The following is a 20,497-nucleotide window of genomic DNA, read 5'->3' as shown; positions in this document are numbered from 1 at the left end:
TTCACGATAGTGTTTAATCTACTACCCTTTATTTTAAATATTATTTTTAGCTCGGATTTTGGAGCCATAACACTGGGCTGAATACGACTGGAGGAACACTTATAAAGACAAGGACTCGAAAAAAATACAGCGTTGTTGTTGTACCATACGTATGTTTATTTAATTTTACATATGAAATTGAAATTACAGCGTTGTTGTTGTACCACATGTATGTTTATTTAGTTTTACATGTGAAATTGAAAATACAGCGTTGTTGTTGTACCACATGTATGTTTAGTTAGTTTTACCTGTGAAATTGAAAATACAGCGTTGTTGTTTTACCACATGTATGTTTAGTTAGTTTTTCATGTGAAATTGAAAATACAGCGTTGTTGTTGTACCAGATGAATGTTTATTTAGTTTTGCATATGAAATTGAAATTACAGCGTTGTTGTTGTACCACATGTATGTTTATTTAGTTTTACCTGTGAAATTGAAATTACACCGTTGTTGTTTTACCACATGTATGTTTAGTTAGTTTTTCATGTGAAATTGAAAATACAGCGTTGTTGTTGTACCAGATGAATGTTTATTTAGTTTTACATATGAAATTGAAATTACAGCGTTGTTGTTGTACAACATGTATGTTTATTTAGTTTTACCTGTGAACTTGAAATTACAGCGTTGTTGTTGTACCACATGTATGTTTATTTAGGTTTACCTGTGAAATTGAAAATACAGCTTTGTTGTTGTACCACATGTATGTTTATTTAGTTTTACCTGTGAAATTGAAAATACAGCGTTGTTGTTGTACAACATGTATGTTTATTTAGTTTTATATGTGAAATTGAAAATACAGCGTTGTTATTGTACCACATGTATGTGTATTTAGTTTTACCTGTGAAATTGCCGTCAAGCTCTCATATCTTGGCTTATGGAATTGGAACTTTGAAACACAAATATTAAATTGTATCCAGTACTATTGAAAACATTTTCTGAATATTGCTTAAATGAAAACCCTTCACTTCTGATGCTCACACAATCATTTGGGGACGAATTTTGGATTTTGAAGTCAATATGCCAGTGTAAATGTACTATTTTGCACCTTGTGATGTGTGAATTCGGTATGCCTGTGTATTAGTAAAATGCGGCGATAGGGGACACTACGGAAATTAATATTACGCTGTAGGTTAAATTAATATGGCGATGCGAGGCACTCTGTTATTTAAATCCGAGGGTACAATGTAACGTTCCTATAAGTAGTTTACCTGAAGTGGTCTTACATGGTAACATTGTTAGAAAAGGTTAGCCTTAAATTGGGTTACATGGTAACATTGTTAGAAAAGGTTGGCCTTAAATTGGGTTACATGGTAACACTGTGAGAAGTGGTTGACCTCAATAATAATGGGCACAACGGGAGTTTAGGATGGAAATGACACCTGGAAGGAGGGGGGGGGGGACAACGGAAAATTTAATATTACGCCGTAGGTTTATATTGGGACCGTAATATGCCACTTACAAATTGCAAATAGACCAAAAACAACTGGCAATATGTTTTAGTAGTATATGTCAAGTTCTAACGATCAGGATAATCCTGATAAGGGCCGTTGGGGTTTGTCCTGGATCGCTGATGTTTATCGACACGTGCACTTCCTGGGCAGGGATTGACAACAAGAATACATATCGTGCTATTATTCAGCCGTAAGGTGAATGGAGACAGTGAGGCTAAAAAGAGGCACGTTGACCTCCTTCATCCAATATTCTTCCTCCTCTTCAGGAATCCGGTCTTTTGATCCCATCTGCCGTATCTTTACTTGGATACTCATCAAGTTTGCATTAAGGCGCGGGAATCCCTCCTCGTAGGAGATTGACGCCGTTTCAAGTGTTTGGGTAACCGGTCCTGGAGACTAACAGCGGTTCTCATCCCTCCGATTCGGTACGCTGACAACCGTTGGTGTTTTACACAATAAATGTCAAGAGAAATCTGGCGGACCAAATATAAACTATCCTTCTGATTTTTACATAAGCTTAGGTTTATCATTTTTCAGGACGTTTACTCGATGACAATCGAGTACACAAACAGCAAATTCAGTCTTTCGTTCAATTCAATATGGAAGCAAAAATACTTTTATAATAGGTCGTTTTTGTGAACATGTTTCATTTGAGCAAGGGAGGTGTATCTATCCAGAATAATCAACCAATCGGGAGAAAAGGCAATGGACATCGTTTCATCGTAAGTAAAAATACATTTTAAGACCATGCTCAATTTTATGGTACTCAATCAGTACATATCCGCGAGCTTTCATGAGTGTCTCTCCAAGCAGATCGTTACAGTTAGCTGAAACCGATACAAGATTATAGGACTTCTCGTGGTATAGGGGTATAGGTACTGAACTGAGAATTGACTGGTGATGGTTGTTTGCATTCGTACATGAGAAGATAATTTTATTCAAATATTCTTCGATTGGTTCGTTGAGAATATCGATGATAAAAATGTTTTATCCTTCGTTGATATTGATGGCTTTGGTAGGATGTATGATTTCTACCAGAGCTACTTTCCAGTGAGTTTCTTGATCTGATTATGTGACTTGATATATTTTGACTGTGGATTTTTTAAAAATATTTGTATCCACGCTTCTTGCTTAGAAGTGTGTTGCCTCACCCTTTTTTTAAGAAACGTCTTTGTAAATAGACTTCAGTTAGTTTTCATAGTTGCTTTAAGAGAAAGTTGAGATCCATCGAGACGAATAAAAACGTCATCGGCATACTGACCAAATTTATACTCACTGACATCAAAGATGAGCCCCCGTACATCCAGATTTTGCTTTAAAGTTATAGCTAAAATCTCAGCATCGATTATAAACTAATATGCCGCGTGGGATCCCCTTGAAAACACCGTCTTTCAAGTCTACAAAATTATACCATATTTCAATTGTTGGTAACACAACTTTCATAGCTATTACAAAACAGCCTAAACCACTTAAAAACAGAATCGGCAAAGTCAAAAGATTGTATAGATTTTTCCACTAAGCTACAACTAATTTAGTAGAAGCCATATATATATATATATATATATATATATATATATATATATATATATATATATATATATATATATATTCATTGTCTAGTTGATACATGATATCATATAATAACCTGGTATTTTCTCCAATGAATCTACTTTTTATAAATCATTTCTGAGTACAACTGATGATTGATGGAAGAACCTTTTTTTAATCCTAGCTGCAGTAGTTCCAGAAGCAATCTTATAGTCAATATTTAGAAGAGATATAGGTGTCAAGTTTTTAAAAAAATATCTTCTGTCTTTGTCTTCCTTTGGTATAATTGTGATGACTCAACGAGTCTTAAAATCTGAAAGTTTTGCTGTAGTATAGTATATTCATAATTTTTTGATCTCTTTAGAAATCCTCAAATAGTCTTGTAAAAGAATTTATAGAACTCTGCAGTAAATCCATATAAGCCAGGACTTTTCCCATTTTCCATCCGCCTTAGAGATATACTGTATTTATTAACTGTAAGTAGACTATCGCATAATCTAAGGTGTGATGTTTGCTCCAGAGAAGTATGTCCTGTTTATATTCTTCTTCATATTTTCATTACTCATCCTAATAGAGGTCTATGAATCAATAATAAAAAGGAGCAACCATTTTTAACAAGGGTACAATCAACATATTTTCAGAATATTCGTTGAACGAGCATTTTTCTCTTTCTGAACGCTTAGCATAGTTTTCACCGTTTGACGAAGAAGGTGACAATGTCGTCCTAATCACTGTTTCTGTATCTTGGCCAGGGGCGCCGTTTATTAAAAAAAAATTCAGAGAACATTCACAAACGGTTTCGATGACTTTATTGCTTGGTTTCCTTGAATGATTGGTTTTCGCATCAGAGCAGTTGATTTGGTCATCACTGACAAAGCATCCCCAATGTTTACCTAGAGTGAATCTCTCTTTTCCTTTTTTGAAAGAAGGTTTCTTTGGATGTAGTCGTTGATGGTTTGAACTTTTGACATTTTTGTTACAGGAGGAATAACTGAAGTGAATATTATCTAACAATTCTTCCCTTTTTATAGTGGAATTCGTCTCCACTAATTGTCAGCACGTCGTAACAACTTAATCACTGGTGCTACTTGACTTTAACGTACTAAATCTAGCCAGTTATTTATTTGGATTAATCCAGTAAACTTCGGAAAAAGTCTGTTCTGTCTTGTACTTGGTATTAGGATTGACTGGTGGTTCGATGCGCTTTACCGTGCTGAAAGAAATTATGATTAATGTGAATAATACTTGCATTACGAAGATGTTCTTTTCTTGTATTACATGTTTCATTTCTTTGTCGTCTCCTTCTAACATGTAAATGAAGATGACAAGACGTGTCTCTGACTCGATTTAGAAACGATTCGATACTCTTAACGAGGAATCGCTTACACAATAGAAATTGACTTTTTTGACGTTGTGGAGCAATGCTTTAGCCGATTGTCTCTATTCGTAACACAACACGATATTCTTTGTAAGGCGATCGAATAATGTTTATTTGTGTTCAATGAACCTTTCGAAAAATAGGTTTTTCCTGAACCACTAGATCCAGCAACATGTTAAAGGGATGGCGAAGATAAGGACTTCCAAACTCCGACGATCTTACTTTTAGTCACTTTGAGAATGGAGTCATAATAACTTTAATAAGCCAATACTTTTCCTGTCGCGTCGTTCCAGTTGTAAATCTGTTGGTGTCCAACTAGTGATATTATACTTCTTGGTGTAAGTATAAAGAGTAGATAAAGTACTATAAATCTCTTTTTCACACGAAGGTACACAGCTTCATCACTAATTATGTCTGGAGCATTTAGTTGTCACGTGTTTGCTGCTGTTTACACATTGGCCAAAACTAATCTGCTGGTGAACGAAATTCCAAAAATGTGGCCATTTACATACAAACCACACGTCGTCCAAAATTCAGTGGAATCATGTCGTCTTGTTGAACCAGTTCTTTCAACATAAACGAGTCTTGTACACTGTCATTTACTTCCGGCTATAGAATTAGGGGCAACAGTCATTTTGTGTCGTCCATATATAATGGGCCGGAAACTTCCATGTATTTCGCTCTCTGTTCCAACGTATGACATTGTGGACATTTTCGTTAAAATCATCTTTTCATATCACGATGTCACATGTGAAAAAATCTATTACATTAAGGACATATTTGTTCATACCATTTCATTTGAAAGTTGACAAATGTACATTTTGAAAGTGCTTTTCTAAGCTAGTCATTCACAGGAATGTCTCTTTCTGAGGAAATATTCACACTTTTTATGAACATTATCTACAGGTAATGGCTGTTTCAGTCACCAACTCACAACATATCACGTGCCATGAGGAAGTCTCTTCTTGAGACAATGATTCTCGTAATTCTTTTTTGTAATACTAAATGTCATGGAACCGAATTTTTATTCCCCCCTTCGTGATTCTGCATAAGTTTCTAATCCAAAACAGACAAATCCAGCTCTGGATGAAGTTTTAGTAGAGGATAATCCACCCAGAACAACTTGAGACCATTTTGGGACGAGTTGAATCTACTTTGAAGTCACATTAGTCAGAAAAAGCCACAGGAAACGTGCATTCCTCTTTGATTTGTAAATCTAGATGAGCAAATAAGTGCATAACTGAGATCATTAGGTAGGCATAAGAACGACTAGCAAAGCCAAATGGTTGTGCTGTATCGCTGGTGTCCTTGTGGATGACATCCATATCTAGGCACACGCACTGCATCGCTTTAGATAGTAGGACAGCAACGTCAAGCTGCAAAGTTCATAAATGTTACGCAAATTGCTACGACGATATTGCAAAACTCTCTGCGACTTCTTCATAATTCACTAATATCGAATCTTTACGTATGATGTGCACGTGTTTAATGAGATCTTTTGTTGTCGCCGACGATTTGAAAGTATCGACTTTGATCTGAAAAGTACTCCATTTTTGACAATATTGGACATTGAGTCAATTGTCCCTACAAACAATTCATCATCACGTTGGCAAAGGGGGCAAAGGGTAGTATCCATTCGTTATTTTCCACGTGTTGCAAACCAATGCCTTGTAAGAATCGGTATTTTTGTTTAAACGCCTCTTTGTCGTCTGGAGTGTGGCACCAGGAAGGATAGCAGCTATATTCGTATTTCTGTTTCAGAAACGTTTTTGACGTAGACTGAGAGAAAATCACTGTATTGGAATCGTCATCCTCTTGTTGGCATCGCTTTATGGTAGGAAAGGGTCAAATTCTATATACTTTTAACAGCTTCTTCTGAAATTCTAGGTATGAGAGTACAACATCCAAATGAATATGTTTCTTTTGATTGATACATCCTTGTTCACATTTGTCGTACCAGTAACTATACCAAAGAAATCATCAGTTAGTTGTAATGGCACCGAAATAACCTTGATGATTATAAACATAAATGTATTTCTTCTTGGAAATATGTTCCTCGAATCAAGAGAGCTCTATGATCGACTTGAAGGTATACTTTCAAAGTGTAACGAGGTGCCGTCAGGTCTTCGAGTTTTCTAATGTTCTCCCATTATGCCATTATGTTGCACCATTCTTATCGGAATATCTTCATGGCACTAATATGGCGCGGGATAAAGACATTTGATATTTCGTGGTTGAACGATACATTGTTTGGCTGTACAAATTTTATCCACCGATAAACTTTTTCGGCGTGTCACGTGAATAGTGGCATTTGCATCGGTGATGTAAAATGCGTCATTCGATTGTTTGGTGTGTTTAAATTTTGTCACTAATTTCGGAAACGTTAATTCGGCCGATATACTAAACTCGATCCACACGGGAGCTTTCAAACTCCCCTGAGTAATGAATGGTCTAATACGGTTTTCATATTTGGTTTTGCACTGTAGCTTAAATATCTGTAATAATGATTTACATAAATCTGTACTGAAACCCGCTGCTTTCTCTGTTTGAAACGTGAGACTTGGACTCTATAAGATTTACGGCGTTCGTGTAAGCCGTTGTTTGAAATATTTTAGACGTCACGTTTTGGGTAAGTCGAATTTAAACATAACGTTCAGGAACTACCGAACGACTTTCATTTATCATAACTCTGTCATGTGGTAGAGATCGATGGTTCTGGCTCAGGTTCTTCAGAATTTCGAGCACGCGCTTATGCTAATACTTCTCTTAGCATATGAGGTGACACCGAAAGTCATTATAGTCTCTAAGATTCTTCTGGTCTCTTTTTTTTTGTCTTTTCATCTTGATTTGACTAGGGTATACGCTCTCTCGCACTATAAAAAGAAATCCTCGAACCCTAAGAGAATACACCCATTTAGCTTTAAGTCTGTGAAGATGGTCAGAGATCGAGAGAAAGCAGTTCGAATCGTACACTTCCAGCAAGACATCCGATTACTCAACTCGAGGTAAAAGTCAAAATGCATGTTATGTTTGTCAAGAAAAAGACCATTCCATTGAGATCCAGAATGTCGACAACTTCAAAGAAAAAGAATCACTAAGACTGAAGAAGAAGAAGAAGAAGAGAAAGAGACAGACTGACAAACGTAAATATACCTGTTATCAATGTCGAGAAAAACAACTGGTCTTCAGAGTATCCCAAGAAACAAGAGAACAAGGAGGAGGTATAGGAGCGTCCAGTAGAAATAGAAGAAGAACCCATGTCAGTGAAGAAAGTCAAGAAGGATAAAATAAATAGAAGAAACTGACTTAGAAACGGAACCTATGACTGTGAATAGTTTCAAGAAATTTTTTTCATTATGATTTCTATTCAGTTATTCGGTCGTTACGAGAAGTTTGCGGAGAACTGTGAAGAGGCGTGGTGTGTGTTAACCATCTTTGGTTAATAACTCCAACGGCCATTTACATGGCGACCCAGATCTCTTAAAAGCTTAAAAAGAAAGAGAGTTCTAAAAATTATTGCAAAAATTTGTGTTTGTATGTTTCGGTATGTTTAAGTTTGTATTCAGACAACTCAGCTAAAATGTAAAGCTCTTCCCGTCTGTAATGATTGTGGGTCTGTGTGTCTATAAATACTATCTGCCCTTGCTTGTGTTTCATAGTGTATAGCTGATTGACACTTCTAACACTATTGCAATGTAAGCCCATGTAACCATGTTTAAGGTGATCAACTTCTAACAATGTTACCATATAACCCTATTTGAGGTCAAGCACTTCTAACAATACTACAATGTACCATTAACTTTAAATTTCTGTTGTGCCCCGCGTCGCTTTATTAATATAAACATACGGTGTAACGTTATTTATCGCAGTGACCCAAATTACCAAATATTATGACTCAATGTACATGTAAAATTCGGAACATTTTGTTGATTATGCTGTGTGAACTAAACATGCCAGAGTAAACATAACATTTTGCTCATTGTGATGTGTAAATTCAATCAAAACGAATGAATTAGCCGTGTAATATTTGGTTTAAAAATGAATCTAGCTTTTATATTGCAAGACATTTTGAAAAGTGAAATTTATTCGTTTTTTTGATCAAACGAGCATGAAAATTGTATAATAAAATTAATGAAACTTATATGCAATAAAAGTTTAAAGAAAACAATATTTCCAAAAGCAGAACACAGTTGAAACCAAAACAAATTATTCTTGACTATAATCATTAATAATTTATCATTTATCTGGATAACGTTTGCATTAATTGTATGAAACGTTTCCATTTGTACACAGTTTTGAGAACAAGTACTTGACAGAGTGATGACGTTTACATCATAGAAACGTTTAAAAGTTCGGAATTTGTGCGAGTAGAGTAAAGAAAATAAAATTTTCCTAGCCAAGAGGGAATGATTGGGTATCTTTTATCTTCCATCTTGTGAATGAAAGATGGCTTCAAAAACAAGTCTTATTATTTACTCATTTAATTCTACATGGCTGACCTGGTATTTGATACAGGTGTTCAATCCGTAAATCAGTATCGCACACCCGAACTTAAACTTTTAAGGTGTTTAACTATCAATCAAGCGTTGACATTATTCGATTCATCAAATCGAACTGGGGCCCCGAGTGGCCGAGTGGTCTAAAGCGCTCTTCGTTACGGATCACTGCCATCTCACCTCTGTCTGCGGCGGTTCGAGTCTAAGATTCAGCCAATGTGGGCATGTGAGAAAGCCTGCCAGTAGCTTCTCGTGGGTCGGTGGTTCTTTCCGGGGTTTTCCGGGTTCTTCCTCCACCATTAATACTGGCCGCCATGTATAGCCTATCGTGCTGAAAAATGGCGTTAAACCCCACAACAACAACATCAAATCGAACTTGATGAATTCCAATTCGCTTTGAATTTCGTTTATTCAAAAGAATTAGAATTTGGGTCACAATTCATTCTTAACCATAAATTTTCATACCAAAATGAAATTGGTTTATTTTGGGATAGAGTGAGTGGTAATTTTCTTTATTTGAACTGTCACTTAAAATAATGATTTGGTTCTTTTCATATAAAATTACAGTATAAAAAATCTAAATAGGATCCCTAGATGTGATTCCAATAACGTTTGATGAAGTTTGCAATAAAAATAATATGTACATAAATTAAAACTCTATCGATGCTAAGGTTTACTTTTCTGTAAGTGGTCGAAGATGTTATTAATGTCATGTTCTGTTGAAGTGTACACAGGTGACTCGTATATTTACAGGACCCCCCGTATGTATACAAGGCTAGTAACAGCACAACATATCAAGGTTTCTGCATAGATTTATTGCAAAACATTGCCGACCGAGTCGGCTTTGACTACGATATTTACGAAGTGAATGATAGTCACTTTGGTTCCCTCCAAGAGGATGGGTCGTGGGATGGACTCGTGAACGAAGTACTGCAAAAGGTAACACCAATTTTTTTGACCCTGTTAACTTTAAACTTCTACATTTTACGTTAATACTACATCACCTACTGACAACATACACCGTTTAATTTTATAACCGTCTATGGCAGAATGAAATGGCCATTGAAGTCAGATTCTAAGGAATAGGAAGAAAATCACAGACGTTGATACCCTTCTCTCTCTCTCTCTCTCTCTCTCTCTCTCTCTCTCTCTCTATATATATATATATATATATATATATATATATATATGCACAGTAAGTATGTAATCACTGAGCTTGGCAGGCCCATCAGCTCATACCAGCATGAAGAGAGACAGAGAGACAGACAGAGAGACAGACAGAGAATGGTGATGATTCTTGTTTGATCGTACAATTACATTATGCAATCAGAAAAAAGAATGCTGACATGTATTTAAATATTTAGCATACTATGATACATTTTAAGTAAAACACAATGAAACCATGGAAACTCCCCTTATATCCGGCCCTTGCAGTTTTATATATTACTTTGCAGAGAGCGGACATAGCTGTCGGTCCTATTTCCGTCATGGCTGAAAGAGAAAACGTGGTGGATTTCACAGTGCCATTCTCTGATCCAGTCGGGTTGACAATTCTCATGAAAAAGCCTGCGTTTGAATATTCTCTGGTGAAATTCCTGACTGTTTTAGAAGGAGAAGTGTGGGGCCTTATTGTGGCCTCGTTTTTCTTGTTCAGCATCCTGTTGTGGCTGTTTGATAAATTCAGCCCCTTCAGCTATCAGAATAATCCAGAAAGAAGGAACGACAAAGGACCAGCAAAAAGAATCTTCACGCTAAAGGAAGGAATATGGTTCTGCATGACATCGCTAACCCCTCAAGGCAGGATTTGTGTAATTCGTAGATTTAGACCACGTTATCATGCTGGGCAATCTCTAGATGTGCGATGCGTTTTAATGTTTAATTAGAAAGCTGTGTGTGTGTGTGTGTGTGTGTGTGTGTGTCTGCGCGCTTGGGTCTTTTAACATAGCTTTAATAATGTTTCAGTCATATCGCTTGGATGTCTGCAGTGTGGCAGTTTATAGTGATGTCTAGCACTGGGTCATCATGCAGCAGACATGTAGCATGATGTCCCACCCAGTCCCATTATCAAGACACCAGGCAGACCAGTCCTAACACTAACCTCTTAATGCTGAGCGCCAAGCGAGGCAGCTGACAGTACCATTTTTATAAGCTTTTGGTATCACTCGGCCAGTGTTTGAACCTGCGACCACCTTAGAAAGCTGTATTTGACAATATTCAAGTTATCTGTACAAAAGAAACTTGTTTACTTTTGAGGAATATATCAAAGTAAATGATTTTGTTCTTATGCAAAGATTGGTTCTTTATCCGGGTGAGTTAGTAGAAACATATGCCTGACATTGGGGCAAGATGCCCAACAATGGTATCCATGAAATAACAGAAACCACAAGTGTATATGTTACATATACAGGGTGGAGGAGGATGGGATTGGGGTCCGACAAACTAGGATTGTAAATGTTTCGGAAAAATGGATACTATTTTGGTATTCTGTCTCGCTGAGGGAGGTAAACGTAAGTCACTTACCTAGGCACTAAAAGTCACTTAGGTGGGCAGTATAAGTTACTTTCTGGCACTAAAGTCGCTAAGTCACCATTAGTTCGTCATTTTCAGTAAGTTTTGATTGTTAATGTTTCTTCATGGATTCCTGAAGGGAATTTTTTGATAACTAGTCGAAAACCAGTAGACATAAATATCTATCATAGAAAGCCACTGAGGCAACTAGTGCAGATTAGTTATATTACATATCTATCATAGAAAGATACTGAGGGAACTAATGCAAATTAGTTATATTACATATCTATCATAGAAAACCACTGCGAATTAGTTATATTACATAGCTATCATAGAAAGCCACTGAGGGAACTAATGCAAATTAGTTATATTACATATCTATCATAGAAAGCCACTGAGGGAACTAATACAAATTAGTTATATTACATATCTATCATAGAAAGCCACTGAGGCAACTAGTGCAGATTAGTTATATTACATATCTATCATAGAAAGCCACTGAGGGAACTAATGCAAATTAGTTATATTACATATCTATCATAGAAAACCACTGCGAATTAGTTATATTACATAGCTATCATAGAAATCCACTGAGGGAACTAATGCAAATTAGTTATATTACATATCTATCATAGAAAGCCACTGAGGGAACTAATACAAATTAGTTATATTACATATCTATCATAGAAAGCCACTGAGGGAACTAGTGCAGATTAGTTATATTACATATCTAGCATAAAAAGCCACTGAGGGAACTAATGCAAATTAGTTATATTACACATCTATCATAGAAATCCACTGAGGGAACTAATGCAAATTAGTTATATTACATATCTATCATAGAAAGCCACTGCGAATTAGTTATATTACATAGCTATCATAGAAAGCCACTGAGGCAACTAGTGCAGATTAGTTATATTACATATCTAGCATAAAAAGCCACTGAGGGAACTAATGCAAATTAGTTATATTACACATCTATCATAGAAATCCACTGAGGGAACTAATGCAAATTAGTTATATTACATATCTATCATAGAAAGCCACTGAGGGAACTAATGCAAATTAGTTATATTACATATCTATCATAGAAAGCCACTGAGGCAACTAGTGCAAATTAGTTATATTACATGTCCGTCATAGAAAGCCACTGAGGCAATTAGTGCAAATTAGTTATATTACATATCTATCATAGAAAGCCACTTAGGGAACTAATGCAAATTAGTTATATTACATATCTATCATAGAAAGCCACTGAGGCAATTAGTGCAAATTAGTTATATTACATATCTATCATAGAAAGCCACTGAGGGAACTGATGCAAATTAGTTATATTACATATCTATCATAGAAAGCCACTGAGGCAACTAGTGCAGATTAGTTATATTACATATCTATCATAGAAAGCCACTGAGGGAACTAATGCAAATTAGTTATAATACATATCTATCATAGAAAGCCACTGAGGGAACTAATGCAAATTAGTTATTTTACATATCCATCATAGAAAGCCACTGAGGGAACTGATGCAAATTAGTTATAATACATATCTATCATAGAAAGCCACTGAGGGAACTGATACAAATTAGTTATATTACATATTTTGCATATCTATCGTAAAAAGCCACTGAGTGAACTGATACAAATTAGATACCTATCGTAGAAAGCCTATTAGTGAACTCGTGAAAATTACATATCTATCGTAGAGAGCCATTTAGTGAAATCATAAAAATATATCTATAAATGGAAAGATAATTAATGAAATTGCGAAAATTACATATCTGTGGTAGAAAGACACTGAGTTAAATCATGAAAAGTACTTGTAGAAAGTGCCATGGGAAAATCTCTTAGCTCAAATTTGAGATAAAGAGATTGATAGTTGACGCGTTATAAATGTGCAATTGTTTGTGAAATAAAATTCGAACACCAAGAGGCAACAATACAATAATAGTAGAATGTGAATGAGGACAGTCGTTAAAACTATTTTTAATGAAAGAATACTTAAAATCAAAAGTATATTATAAAATATTGGTCTAATCAAACTAATGACTCAAGCGAAATCATGCACATAATTAAAGTTTAAATATTCAACTGAATCTTACGGTAACATAGTAAAACAATTGTCCACAGGATAGATGAGTAGATTTAGCATGAGCTATAGATTATAGGATCGAAAGTTCGAAAAATTCTAACGAGAATGAAAGCCTCGTGAAAGACTCGGCAGATCGCATAGCTAGAGCTACTGCAGCGCGGAGAAGAAACTAAAACGAGAATAAGAGGAATACCAAAAATGGTCGAAACAATGATGACCTGAAAATAAATTAAGATAAGAACTGAATTAAAACACCTAAATTTTAGCTGGTTGTTTTTTCAACATCTTACTGATGAGTCAACAAATGGTAGGAAGATCACAAAAAGAATCAGAGCTCAAAGTTTTGGATCCCGAAACAGGACTCAAAAGCATAGACGAAAACGTCTCGGTTTTTTAAAGAACAGCGTCTTAGACTAAAAAGCATGATATCACATCAAAGAGAAGGAAGACAAGACGAATTCCAGCTTGAAAGACCTATTAGAAGCCTCACTGAGAATGGAATACAGTATGACATTCGAAAAGCTCAATGAAAATAGCATACAGTATATCATGCACAAAGCACAATCGAAATGGAATACATTTTTGTATACCAAAAGCACAAAATCTGCAACAAAGGCAATGCTTTAGACAGCAACGTAGCCTAAAGAAATTGGGACAAGCTCCAATTATGATTAAAGGAAACGATCATTTGGTAACAGAGTCAATGAATAAAAAATTTCCGGTCACAATGACTAGGACTTGTCTGAGCTGGTGGAGTAACACGCGAAGTAAATTGGAAAGAAACTAAAACATTTGATTCAGTACTAGTTCAACTGATACTGGCTGTTATACTGTGACGATTGCCTTCACTAGACGAGAATATTCATTTAATAGAAACCAGGAAATTTTTCCATGCAATTTTAAGGATATTGTGAATTGAGAAATTTATTATCGACACTCAGTATGATGAAATTCACACGCAGTTTGACCAAAAGATCAGATAGCACTAAATGGGCATTCGATAGAATATAATACCTAACTATGAACATCCGATAAATACGAACCTCTAGAGGGAAACTCTTCCATTTATTTATCCGATTGGGTGAAGAATGGGATGGCTTCCATCATGCAAAAAGTGTCGTTGACACGAGCTTCTGTTATGTTATTGAATCAATTTTAAATATTGTCCAGACTAATTCTTCAGACGTCAATATAATACCGTTAGACAATTACAGTCTTATGGTTTTGATAGATCTCCAGGTAAAACTAGCATCCATAGACGCCCTGGTCAAAACGATTGTAATTTAAATTTCAAATATTTAAATTCCTCCCAAGCTGCATTCATAACTTGTCAGGTTGTGATAGTCATTTGTTCCTCAAGTTGTTTTAAACTTGACTGTCAGAATTTAACAAATTTCTTGTAACACTACCTGAGACAGTTACGGAAATTATTGATAATTATTGAGCAGTCACGACTCTTCTTTTGAACAGGCTGTATTAATAGACATGAATGCAAACAAATATCTCATGCAAACACTCTCTCTGCCATACACACAAACACACACACACACGTGCAATCAGACGAAAATGAAGACTACACACGAGTCTTTACATGAATGAAGAAAAACAAGGTGCGACCCAGACTAGGAGCAATAACATAAAAGTACACACTCAGTAGTAGATGCATGATCAACTGTAGTATTAAACAAGCTGCTAAAACTCGTTAATCGGTTTATCTGACAAAAAGATACATGCTCAACTGCATATTCCACAAGCTGCTAAAACTCGTTAAAGGGTTTATTTGACAAGTAGATGCATGATCAACTGTAGTATTCCACAAGCTGATAACACTCGTTAATGGGTTTATTTGACAAGAAGATACATGATCAACTGTAGTATTCCATAAGCTGCTAAAACTCGTTAATGGGTTTATTTGACAAGACGTAGTAGATGCATGATCAACTGTAGTATTCCACAAGCTGCTAAAACTCGTTAATGGGTTTATTTGACAAGACGTAGTAGATGCTTGATCAACTGTAGTATTCCACAAGCTGCTAAAACTCGTTAAAGGGTTTATTTGACAAGAAGATGAATGATCAGGTGTAGTATTCCACAAGCTGCTAAAACTCGTTAATGGGTTTATTTGACAAGAAGATCCATGATCAACTGTAGCATTCCACAAGCTGCTAAAACTCGTTAATGGGTTTATTTGACAAGACGTAGTAGATGCATGATCAACTGTAGTATTCCACAAGCTGCTAAAACTCGTTAAAGGGTTTATTTGACAAGAAGATGAATGATCAGGTGTAGTATTCCACAAGCTGCTAAACTCGTTAATGGGTTTATTTGACAAGAAGATACATGATCAACTGTAGTATTCCACAAGATGCTAAAACTCGTTAATGGGTTTATTTGACAAGACGTAGTAGATGCATGATCAACTGTAGCATTCCACAAGCTGCTAAAACTCGTTAAAGGGTTTATTTGACAAGAAGATGAATGATCAGGTGTAGTATTCCACAAGCTGCTAAAACTCGTTAATGGGTTTAATTGACAAGACGTAGTAGATGCATGATCAACTGTAGTATTCCACAAGCTGCTAAAACTAGTTAATAGGTTTATTTGATAAAATGTAGTAACTGCATGATCAACTATAGTATTCCACAAGATGCTAAAACTCGTTAAGGGGTTTATTTGACAAGAAGATCCATGATCAACTGTAGTATTGCACAAGCTGCTAAAACTCGTTAAAGGGTTTATTTGACAAGAAGACGAATGGTCAACTGTATATTCTACAAGCTGCTAAAACTCGTTAATGGGTTTATTTGACAAGACGTAGTAGATGCATGATCAACTGTATATGCCACAAGCTGTTAAAACTCGTTAATGGGTTTATTTGACAAGTAGATGCATGATCAACTGTAGTATTCCACAAGCTGCTGAACTCGTTATGGGGTTTATTTGACAAGAAGATTAATGATCAACTGTATATTCCACAAGCTGCTAAAACTCGCTAATGGGTTTATTTGACAAGACGTAGTAGATGCATGATCAACTGTAGTATTCCACAAGCTGCTAAAACTCGTTAATCGGTTTATTTGACAAGACGTAGTAGATGCATGATCAACTGTAGTATTCCACAAGCTGCTAAAACTCGTTAAGGGGTTTATTTGAAAAGAAGATGCATGAGCAACTGTAGTATTCCACAAGCTGCTAACACTCGTTAATGGGTTTATTTGACAAGACGTAGTAGATGCATGATCAACTGTAGTATTCCACAAGCTGCTAAAACTCGTTAATGGGTTTATTTGACAAGACGTAGTAGATGCATGATCAACTGTAGTATTCCACAAGCTGCTAAAACTCGTTAATCGGTTTATTTGACAAGACGTAGTAGATGCATGAGCAACTGTAGTATTCCACAAGCTGCTAAAACTCGTTAATGGGTTTGTTTGACAAGACGTAGTAGATGCATGAGCAACTGTAGTATTCCACAAGCTGCTAAAACTCGTTAAGGGGTTTATTTGAAAAGAAGATGCATGAGCAACTGTAGTATTCCACAAGCTGCTAAAACTCGTTAATGGGTTTATTTGACAAGACGTAGTAGATGCATGATCAACTGTAGTATTCCACAAGCTGCTAAAACTCGTTAAAGGGTTTATTTGACAAGAAGATGCATGAGCAACTGTAGTATTCCACAAGCTGCTAACACTCTTTAATGGGTTTATTTGACAAGACGTAGTAGATGCATGATCAACTGTAGTATTCCACAAGCTGCTAAAACTCGTTAATGGGTTTGTTTGACAAGACGTAGTAGATGCATGATCAACTGTAGTATTCCACAAGCTGCTAAAACTCGTTAAGGGGTTTATTTGAAAAGAAGATGCATGATCAACTGTAGTATTCCACAAGCTGCTAAAACTCGTTAATGGGTTTATTTGACAAGACGTAGTAGATGCATGATCAACTGTAGTATTCCACAAGCTGCTAAAACTCGTTAAGGGGTTTATTTGAAAAGAAGATCCATGAGCAACTGTAGTATTCCACAAGCTGCTAAAACTCGTTAAAGGGTTTATTTGACAAGAAGATACATGATCAACTGTATATTCCACAAGCTGCTAAAACTCGCTAATGGGTTTATTTGACAAGACGTAGTAGATGCATGATCAACTGTAGTATTCCACAAGCTGCTAAAACTCGTTAAAGGGTTTATTTGAAAAGAAGATGCATGATCAACTGTAGTATTCCACAAGCTGCTAAAACTCGTTAAAGGGTTTATTTGACAAGACGTAGTAAATGCATGATCTAATGTAGTATTCCACAAGCTGCTAAAACTCGTTATGGGGTTTATTTGACAAGAAGATACATGATCAACTTTAGTATTCCACAAGCTGCTAAAACTCGTTAAAGGGTTTATTTGACAAGAAGATGAATGATCAGGTGTAGTATTCCACAAGCTGCTAAAACTCGTTAATGGGTTTATTTGACAAGACGTAGTAGATGCATGATCAACTGTAGTATTCCACAAGCTGCTAAAACTCGTTAATGGGTTTATTTGACAAGATGTAGTAGATGCATGATCAACTGTAGTATTCCACATGCTGCTAAAACTCGTTAATGGGTTTGTTTGACAAGACGTAGTAGACGCATGATCAATTGTAGTATTCCACAAGCTGCTAAAACTCGTTAAAGGATTTATTTGAGAAGAAGATGAATTATCAACTGTATATTCCACAAGCTGCTAAAACTCGTTAATGGGTTTGTTTGAAAAGAGGTGGTAGATGCATAATCAATTGTAGTATTCCACAAGCTGCTAAAACTCGTTAATGAGTTTATTTGACAGGAAGATAAATAATCAACTCTATATTCCAAAAGCTGCTAAAACTCGTTAATGGGTTTGTTTGACAAGAAGATACATGATCAACTGTAGTATTCCCCAAGCTGCTAGAACTCGTTAATGGGTTTATTTGACAAGAGGTAGTAGATGGATGATCAACTGTAGTATTCCACAAGCTGCTAAAGCTCGTTAATGGGGTTTTTTGACAAGAAGATCCATGATCAACTGTTATATTCCACAAGCTGCTAAAACTCTTTAAAGGGTTTATTTGACAAGAAGATACATGATCAACTGTAGTATTCCACAAGCTGCTAAAACTCGTTAAAGGGTTTATTTTACAAGATCCTAATCATGATATTAATATCATGAGGGGCAAAGACGATACATATATATCATTTAGAAAGGATTCGTAGTCAACAGGTTCGTGGAAAAGGGAGAGGAAATAACGGTGGCCGGACAAAATGGTAGCGGACAAAATGGTACGGACAAAATGGTATGGACAAAATGTTAAGTGGACATAATGGTATTGGACAAATTGGTATGGATAAAATGGTGCAGACAAAATGGTACGGACAAAATGGTACTAGGATTAAATGGTATAGACAAATTGGTACGACTGCAATTTTATTCATACGAAATGTAAAAAAAAAACCCAGACCAATTCATTTTTGAAAGCAAGGAAGAGCATGGAAGCGTGACACAAACACTAGATCAAGTTATTCCTAGGCTTCATGGTAAATGCTTAATTTCAATGCCAGAAAGCCAGTTTGATGAAGGTCATCATAAAGTTAATTTTAGTTGTCTGATTTAAAAATGAGACCAACATAATCTCTATCTCAGATGATATGAATAACCATTGTCCATTAGTTTATGTCTGGGTTGAATGCACAGGTATATTGACATAAATTGCTTTTAGGTAATGGAAGACTGATTTTACTGATTCAAAATTGTTGCGAATTTTTTCAGTCATTAAAATTGCATTGAATTACTATTTGGTAGCGTTGCATTTTGTAGATTCGGCATAAATTATTGCAGTTTCACTTGATTTTTTTAAAAATAAAATGCAATTGACATTTCCGAAGTTACACGAATTTAATAAAATTCATTTGTATTGGTTTCTTTTTCAGTTAGTTTATGGATGTGTGAATATTTTAATATAATAATAAAATTTAAATTTTATTATGATTTTATGTAATTATTATTTTCATTAGTAAGCGAAATTCTAATATATGTACCATATGTCCCATACCATTTTGTAAGCAACATTTTATCCATACCATTTTGTCTATACCATTTAATCCTAGTACCATTTTGTCCCATACCATTTTGTCCGTACCATTTTGTCTGCATCATTTTATCCATACCAATTTGTCCAATACCATTATGTCCACTTAACATTTTGTCCATGCCATTTTGGCCGTTCCATTTTGTCCGCTACCATTTTGTCCTAGTACCGAAATAACATATAAACGACATCAGGTTGTGTTTATGGCTTTAGATTTATGAGACAAATGTTGTAAAAGTCGGCTAAGAATTTAGTCGACGTGAAGCTAACGGAACAGCTGCATGTTTTCTATGTATGCAACCGATTATCTGAGAGGAAAAAAAATGTACCCATGCGAATACGTGGATTTCTTTAAAAGGTTCAACAAAACACTTATGCCATTGAAAGAAAAGATTTACTGAATACTTTTCAACTCTAAGATGTCAAATGAGGAGATTCAATGTCAATATATTCAGAATGTAATGGAATCTTTACGGTTTACTATGTGACGAACGACGCCAATGGCACGCCATACATCTGGGAAGTCTAGAAATGTTTGCTTGAAACATTACAGCTTGTTCATGCTAACTATTGCAGTCGTCCTCGTTTAGCCCATGGCGATAGTATGAGGCTCATTGTTTTTTAATTTTACTGGTAAGTGAATGTATCTTCCTCATCATAAAGAGGGCAATAAAAGGAAGATTTAGCATGACACTGCGTCGATATACGGATGTCAGACATGAATATTACGATGATGTCAACGAGACAATTAGAAAATAAATTGAACAGAACCAGTCCACGCCGATGTCCACCTTCATATACCTAGACGGTAGGAACAGGACTAGTCAAAACATAAGTCCTTCTTCATGTACCAAGAGGTTTGGAACATAACCAGTCCAAGCCGA

General features: G+C 35.7%; 1 protein-coding gene across 1 annotated transcript in view; it reads left to right on the top strand.

Moving 5' to 3' along the window:
• The window catches only part of LOC149794739 (ionotropic receptor coreceptor Ir25a-like), a 38,290-nt gene that overhangs the window by 9,126 nt on the left and 8,667 nt on the right, over positions 1–20,497 (top strand). Inside the window, exons 8-10 of the mRNA XM_089966229.1 lie at positions 51–149; positions 9,666–9,851; positions 10,367–10,709. Of these exons, the coding sequence (XP_089822355.1) occupies positions 51–149; positions 9,666–9,851; positions 10,367–10,709 (628 nt within the window). The remainder of the gene's footprint in view (positions 1–50; positions 150–9,665; positions 9,852–10,366; positions 10,710–20,497) is intronic.

Source organism: Sinohyriopsis cumingii, chromosome 7, assembly GCF_028554795.1.
Source record: "Sinohyriopsis cumingii isolate HCF-2022 chromosome 7, ASM2855479v2, whole genome shotgun sequence".
Taxonomy (NCBI): Eukaryota; Metazoa; Mollusca; class Bivalvia; order Unionida; family Unionidae; genus Sinohyriopsis; species Sinohyriopsis cumingii.
The sequence above is the reverse complement of the archived record's forward strand: the minus strand, read 5'-3'. Positions and strand labels throughout refer to the sequence as shown.